This window comes from Populus euphratica, unplaced genomic scaffold (assembly GCF_000495115.2).
Source record: "Populus euphratica unplaced genomic scaffold, PopEup_1.0 scaffold132.1, whole genome shotgun sequence".
Taxonomy (NCBI): domain Eukaryota; kingdom Viridiplantae; phylum Streptophyta; class Magnoliopsida; order Malpighiales; family Salicaceae; genus Populus; species Populus euphratica.
Genome location: NW_011500019.1, coordinates 320817 through 328851, shown reverse-complemented (window position 1 = coordinate 328851; position 8035 = coordinate 320817). Strand labels below are relative to the sequence as shown.

General features: G+C 29.7%; 1 protein-coding gene across 1 annotated transcript; it reads left to right on the top strand.

The window, feature by feature from the left end:
- The first annotated feature begins 1945 nt into the window (after window positions 1-1945).
- Window positions 1946-3142, top strand: LOC105141826 (myb-related protein Myb4-like). Its single transcript, XM_011049192.1, has 3 exons — window positions 1946-2130; window positions 2250-2379; window positions 2582-3142. The coding sequence occupies exons 1-3, from the start codon at window positions 1998-2000 to the stop codon at window positions 3108-3110; spliced, it is 792 nt and encodes a 263-aa protein (XP_011047494.1). The 5' UTR covers window positions 1946-1997; the 3' UTR covers window positions 3111-3142.
- The last annotated feature ends 4893 nt before the right edge of the window (window positions 3143-8035 follow it).

Here is an 8035-nt window from a genome sequence, read left to right as displayed (position 1 = left end):
CCTATATATATTACTGGATTCTTGAATATTATATACACGTAATGAAAGTTATAAAATAAAATTATTAAGGAGTTCATATAATCCTGTTAAACAGATCTAGAGTTATTTAAAGATTAATTACCTGAAAATCTAATCTTTTTTAGCTTTGAATAATTCTTTAAAGATTGGGTTGTTGCAAACCACAAGATGTTCCATTGTCCGGCCTCTAACGATAATTCACACAAACCACCCGTGAGAAATCTTAATAAATCTATATTTAAGAAAGAAAAAAAAAGATTGTTATGCCTAGAAAAATAGCTCAAATTCTATGTTTTTATATCTAACAGAAAACAATTAAAAAATATAAGGCATACCTTCCTATTTATAGAAAAATCTGAAAAAACTCTATAAATTGACAAAATATCCATTTACCCCCTGAATAATATCTATTGATTTAGGATAATTTAAAAATTAACTCAATCAAGTCCTTACTGCCCCCTGAATAATATCTATATATTGATTTAGGATAATTTTAAAAATTAACTCAATCAAGTCCTTACTTGATTTTTCTAGATTTAAAAATATAATCCATGTATTAATTATATTCTAGTCCTTATTTTCTAAAATATATTTTAATTAAATCATCCCAATTTAATTTTTGATTAATGCTTCTTAATGTATATGACCCATTAGCTTCAAATATATTGGTCCAAATATAAATTTTAATTTTAATTAAATAATTTAATTTATTATCAATTAAACAATTGATTTATTTATATTTGGAGATTATATGCATTGTCTAGCAATGCTTTATAATTCCTCAAATATTAGAAAAGTTATTAATGGTTTGATTAACCTTTCATTGATTGTTTTTTCAATGTAATTAATATCTTTTCATTAATAATATTTTAATTTAATATTAAAACATAAAGTATGTCTGTCATATTAAATCATATTTGTTCTTTACATAATAGTCATAGATAGTTAGAATAAAATTTAAAACTCTTTTTAAATCTCATTCTATTTGACCACTGATTTCTCAATCAATACTATTTGGGAATAAATGAAATATTTTTCTTAATTCACTTAGGGTGATGAATCCTCTCTAGATCATTCAAGTACTTTCATATAAATCATGTTATACCCAATGTCTGTCATTCCATACCTCAATTAAATTAATATACAATAAGATCAAAACATAACATTCTCTATATAAGATGACTTAATAATTTTTTAAGTCTAATAATCACTTACATAATTATCACATGAGCCTTTGTATAGACATAAATGATTTCTTCATATGAAATTCTCATATCAATTAGTTCAATGTACATATCTTATAACAAGCACGTACATATTAGTTCTACATATCTGTTATACCTCAATTAATTATAAAAATAATTGTTTCCTAAATGAAAGAGCATATTATGAACTAATTTTTACAACTTTAATGAATGTTCAGTAATTAAGAGAGCATTGACCACATGAATATTTTATGAGCAATACTTTGATGCAATAAAAATTTCATAATTATAATAACTTTATAATTTACTTTGTAAATCATTTTTGTCTCATGAACTTTATTTTTATTTTCGATTCATTAATTTCATATTATATAAATATTAAAAATAAATTATGTTTTTATTAATAATAAATATATATTAACATAAATATAATTAATATTACATATAACCAATAAAATAACTACATGATATATTAAATTTATTAATGGAGAAGGAAAGCCGGAAAATGGTGAGATACATGTGACACTTTAAGAAAGGCTCATTGTTCAATTTAGGGCTAGCCTTTTACTTTGCCCCCAGTCGGGCCCTCTTCATTAAAAAACGTGAAAGACCTATCTTGACAGTAGCTATCCCTACCTTAATCACGTTTTGCATTCATACATGAGTAGGTGTACATATGGGCTAATGTGTGGACGTGTTCAGTTGAGCTAAGAAAATATTAATTGGTTGACTTGAAAGCCAAAACAAGGCAGGAAGACTTACATAGTTTTAGACATGGTGAGAGCTCCTTACTTTGACAAAAATGGAATAAAGAAAGGTGCATGGAGTCAAGAAGAAGATGATAAGTTAAGAGAACATATTGAGAAATATGGCCTTTGGAACTGGCGTGAAATCCCCAAGTTTGCAGGTAGCTAGAGGAACATTTTGTTGTTTATTCTGTAGCAAAATAAATTATGCCTCTGCGATAATATTCTTGGTGTAATTAAATTGGGTTTTAATTAATTTGAGTTTGTGCTTGATTTACAGGATTATCAAGGTGTGGCAAGAGTTGCAGACTAAGATGGATGAATTATCTCCGCCCGGATGTAAAACATGGCAACTACACCAAAGAAGAAGAAGATTTAATCCTCAAATTACATGAAAAACATGGCAATAAGTATAAAAAACTTACTTCTTTGATCTACTTTTTATACATTTCTTCCAATACAAAAGTCTCCACATAAAATAACAGATCTTCGCATGTATTTGTATTGACCAGATTAATGGATAATTAATATTGTTTGCTTGAATATTTTTTCTGTGCTGGAAAATATAAGTTCATGAAAGTAAGGCTTACAAATTGTACTGCTTGCGCGCAGATGGTCCATAATTGCTGCAAAATTACCAGGAAGAACTGATAATGAAGTGAAAAACTACTGGCACGCCCATCTGAAGAAGCGAACGGTGAAAAACCAGAACACATTGGCGTTGAAAGAGAAATGTAGTGGTTTTACTTCTGAAAGTGAAGGCAGCCAGATGAATAAAGAAACGGAAGCTAAAACTGTCGCTTCCTGCACTCCCTCTAATCCAATTTTAGAGAGCACTCCATTATCCCCAGAAACATCTTGCAGTGAGCTCTCCAACTTGAGCACTGATTTTGCTCCAAAACTTCCTGTATCAGCTGGCACAAACTTGAATAATATTGCAGAAGATATTCTCCCTTCAGTGCCAACATTTGATGAGTCCATTGGAGATTTTTGGACTGAGCCATTTGTAGCAGATAGTGCCTACAACCAAGATAATTTTCCAGGGATATCTTTTTATCAAGAGGAGCCCTTTGTTTCATACTATGATGATGGTATAGATTTCTATTATGAAATGATGCAAGAACTGCCAGGGAACAATTAATCCTGGCCACATGTCTGTATGCACTTGTTTTCTTTATTTATTTTTTTGTTCAGTGAATTGTGATGGTTGTATTATTTGCCAACCGAAAAATGTTATCATCTTAAACTCAAAGTCAAGAAAAATGATGCGAGGAAAAAACTCTATTAATATTTTGGGTGTGGATAGTTAATTGATTCAAGATGCATCTTAGTTAATTGACTCAAGATCGATGCATCTGAATTTTTCAAAAAAAAAAAAACCTAAGTAATTTTTAGTCTAATAAAAAAAAAAAGAATCATGGTATATCCCAAGGTAAATTATATATCCTTCTTTTTTATTCTACTGAAAAGAAGGTATCTTGTACATAATCTACTAACAATAAAAATTAAAGGTGATTATTTTTTATTTGATTTAATTTTTATTAAAAATAAATAATCAAACTGAAATTTTTTTAAAAAATCAAAATCAGTTCAAACCGACCAGTTCTAGTTCGATTTTGTCTTTTAGGACAAAACCAGTTCAAACCAGTTTTGCTCTGTTTTTCATGCTTGGTTTTGGTTTAATTTTCTTGGTTTTGGCTTGGTTTTTTCTGGTTTTGGCTTGATTTTTCTATTTGACTCGGTTTTTATGGTTTTGGCTTGATTTTTCTGTTTGGCTCGGTTTTTCTGATTTGACTTTGTTTTTTTCCCGTTTGGATTCTGTTCGGTTTTTTTTTTAATTTTTTGCTTATAAAACCAACTGTTTTTCTGATTTGACTTTGTTTTTTTCTTGTTTGGATTTTGTTCAATTTTTTTAATTTTTTGCTTATAAAACCAAATTGAACTGACCGGTTTTTTTAAAAATTTTATTGGTTTAATTTTTTTTTAGGCTTGAATTTTGTATTTTTTTTTGTTTAATCGGTTTTTCTATTTTCCCTTGCCCCTAATAAAAATGATGTACAATATCCTTTCTTTTTCACTAATTTGATTATGTCTCTTGTGACAAATTTTTTCGATCTTGATTTTGATTATGTCTCTTGTGACAAATTTTTTTATCACTAATTTGTCTTACAATTTATTTCTATTTATTCCAATCTACAGTTGGCATCAAAATCTGATTGTGGAAGAATACTATCTAGAGTAGAAATTTATTTGCAGAAAGCCATCTGCCATTTTTTGTCCTCCAAATATGAATGCACACAGCAGAACAAGAAGGGTTAGCCTAACTTTATCTCTGGCTGGAATGTAGAAGTCTTTGTGTGCTGAGTTAACTCTTTTGTTGATATTTAATTTTATGTAGATTATTTAGTTTTGGTGCGAAAGAGAAATAACTTTGAAAATCATATATATTTTTGAGTTTTGGATAAAATAAATAAATGGATCGAAAATTATTTTTTATATATAGTTTTTTTTTCCTTAGATCAACCCCAAATTTGGCATCAAAAAGCCCAAAATGAATCCAGAGCTGAATCAGACTTTGAAATTAGCACAAATAATCATGCTAGCCGAGTGTTGTAGGAAAAAACATGTTTGAAGTTAGCCCAGCCCATAAACAGTTTTAATCAAGCAATATATATACATACTAAAAAAACATATAGTAAAAGACATAATACATGTACTGTTGCCCCTCAAAATTTTCTATTCATACCACTACAGTGTGATGACCATTTTTTCATTCCCATAAAAAAATAAATGCTTTAGATTAGGGGTATTTTAGTAATTTTACATGGTTCATAAGTTATTAATTTGTTCAAAGGTATTTTTGTCCATTCAATATTCTATAAATATAGTAAAATAATCAAAATAGCACTAGGAGCAAAAATTATTAAGTAGTGTCAGGTAAAAGTACTTTGATTTTTTTTTTTTAGATAATAGAACTACACGTGTAGCATTGTATGGCATTCAATTCATTGTTGTGAAAGATAGTTTGGTCTTTTAACATCAATTTATTTATTATTTATAAGTTTGGTTAGGGGTAATTATATAATTTATCATTATAATATTAATTTCTTATTAAAAAACTGTCAGCACATTAAATCACATTAAAGCATAAACATATTTTAAGTAGAGCATGATGCAGTTTTTAGTTGTAAAAAATGGTTGTTCGTTGTCTCATATTATTCATCATTGTCTTCTTTATTATTATAAACAATACATGTGCTCCAAATCTGCTTGATGTATTGTCGACAACTTTGGAGCTCATAATTGAGTTTGGTAAGGATGAAATTGCTTCAAATTAAAAATGTGGGAAGCAATTGAAGATGCAATTAAAAAAATTAAAAGAACATGGACTAAATTGAAATTTGCTAAATCTCAAATTAAAAACCCTGATTTTTAAGGCTTAACTTAAACATCGCATCATTTGGCTATTATATATCTTCTTCTTTAACAGTTTTGGTTGATCAAGTAGACTTCTTTAGAAGAATGAATATAGTGTTTTGACTATCTCAGGATTTATAACCACCATCATTTATCTCAAAAAAACCCTCTTTATAATGACCATATACTATCATCAAACATTTACATTCTATTTTCTCTAATAATCTCAACAACATTTTGTTTCCGATCAACCTCATTATATTTTCAAATTCTAAGTTGATTGAATTGACACTTTTAAAATGAATAAATAGAAAGTTACAAACCTCAAATCAATCAAGGTTGGATCCAAACGAAAGATACGCATCCTCTTTACCAACTTCAAATACCAACTTCAAATGGTAGTAAAAAATGATGATGTTAAAGTTACTTTGATGAGGCTTCGAAACTAGTCAACACAATTAGCCATGATTGCAGTTCTTATTATGCAAAAACCACTTATTTTTTATGTATTCACACTTCAAAACTTCACAAAGGATTCTTATCAATAACTTAAAATCTTCCTCTCGAGATCCAAACGCTAAAAAATCTTATAGTAGTCTCCAAGTTTCGTAAAAACCATCTTTGAATTTGTTACAAAATTACCTTTTCAAAATTGGTCAAAGACAAAGCTTTTAGTTGTTGAGATTTGTCCAATCAGGTTAAAATCATGTTAACTGACTATGGTCTTGTTTGTCTGGTAATATTTTTGCTTAAAGGGTTTTTTTTAGTTTGAGGATGTGTTTGGCAAACAACTTTGTAGGTTTATTTTGACAGTTTTATTAAAAAAAACAAGTTTTTGTCAAATAAAATCCAAAAATAAATAAAAAATATTTTCTTTTCACTTGAATATCGCCAAAAATCTTAAAAAATATTTGAGCATTTTCTTTTAAAAATATAAAATATTCTGGCATGTTTTTTTAAATAACTTTTACAGAGATTTTACAACAAGTTTATAAAATTTCAAAAGATTTTGATTTATATTTTTTTAAACATATTTAAAATTTATTTTCTGCAAGATATATATTATTTACCCTTAATTCAAGGGTAAAAAACATATAAATTGATTAATATCCAAATTATTATTATCACTAATAATTTATTATTGAAAGTGATACAATTCATTTATTTATAATATAAAAATAAAACAAACTACATGAAATTTTATTTGAAATGATACAATAATGATATAATAATTAAGAATCATTTTTCTTTTATGTTGAAAGAAAACTCAATAATATTTATGAATATTTTATCATTTCAAAACAAGTTTTTTATTTAAAAATCAGAATTTATTTATCATGTCATAGCAAACTATATTGATAAAAATAAAAACATCATCGAACCTGTCGCGCTTCTCCACACAATGTTCGATGGCAATTTTCATTTGTTCTTTTGTTCGTTCTTAGAAGTTGATAATTGGTATTTGATTGAAAATTACTAATAAATCTAAAAGTACGGATTTTGTCAGAAATTCTCTGATTATGGCTAAAAAGATATTAGCATACAGATAGACTATTTTACAATTTAATGTAATTTAAAATTTTAAAATATTAATTAAATTTATAAAATTTTAATAAATTAATTCTAAAATTCTAAAATATATGTAAAAATATGTTCGTAAAATACAACATAATTTTATTTTATTAATCCTTAAAATATTTGACCATACATAAATTAAAACACTTAATTTTTTTTCTCATCTTTCTATTTTTTTATTTTTACATTAAAAAAATACATAAAAAAAATACAATCACACACTCTCTAACATCATTTTTTTACTATGCTCAACTCCAGCATCTAACATCACCTTTTTACTATACTCATACTCCAACATCATTTTTACATGTCACAAAATAACAGAACTGCAGGGAAACCTTCTAGAACCACAGAGACTGGTGACGCGTGGATCTCCCGCACAGCCGTCACTGGCAGCGAGTAGGTTCAAGCGCCGCCGAAAAAAGGGCAGGCGACCGGGGAGATCTGCAATGGCTTCGTCCCCTCTTCACTTTCCTCGCCGGCGGTGACAAACCGTTACCTGCAAAAAAAAGAAACACAACAAGATTTTAACTTCCCTAATTCTTTCCTTCTTCCGGTGGCCGATCTGGCGGTTGCAGAGCGAGCTCTGGTTCGGTTTAGCAGAGATGGTGGAAGCTGGAGACTGCGCCTGTTTTGGTCGCTGCAGTTGAGACCGAAGGGGAAACAGACGCTGCTGATGGGGAAGTAGACACTGCTGCTGGCCGGTTGGTTGGAGATCTCTGAAATGGCCGGGGGGCTGTAGTTGGCCAGGAGAGGGAGAGAATCAAAGAGGAGAGTGAGGGGGCTCTCTGGTCTGGTGAGGGACAAGAAGATGGGGCAAAACAGAGAGGGGAGCTGCTGCGTTTGGAGGTTAAAGGGGCTGAGATAGAATGGGGGCTCTCTCTCTTTCTGTTTTGGGTCCAAAGGAAAGGGAAATGAGGGGGGCTCGTTTAAAACATGCAGGGACGGCGACTCTGCTTTGGCTTCAAGAGGGAGAGCGGGTTGGTGGCGGTTTAGGGATGAGAGGATAGGAGTGTTCGGTGTGCAGTGGGGGCCGGTCTGGTTGGTTCTTTCAGGAAAGGGGGGGGGGGGGGG

What these genes read in the sequence shown, in the direction of transcription:
- LOC105141826 (XM_011049192.1), top strand. Translation starts at nt 1,998, where the DNA reads ATGGTGAGAGCTCCTTACTTTGACAAAAATGGAATAAAGAAAGGTGCA. An exon ending in TGAAATCCCCAAGTTTGCAG is followed by an intron (nt 2,131 to 2,249) that starts GTAGCTAGAGGA and finishes CTTGATTTACAG; the next exon opens with GATTATCAAGGTGTGGCAAG. An exon ending in CATGAAAAACATGGCAATAA is followed by an intron (nt 2,380 to 2,581) that starts GTATAAAAAACT and finishes GCTTGCGCGCAG; the next exon opens with ATGGTCCATAATTGCTGCAA.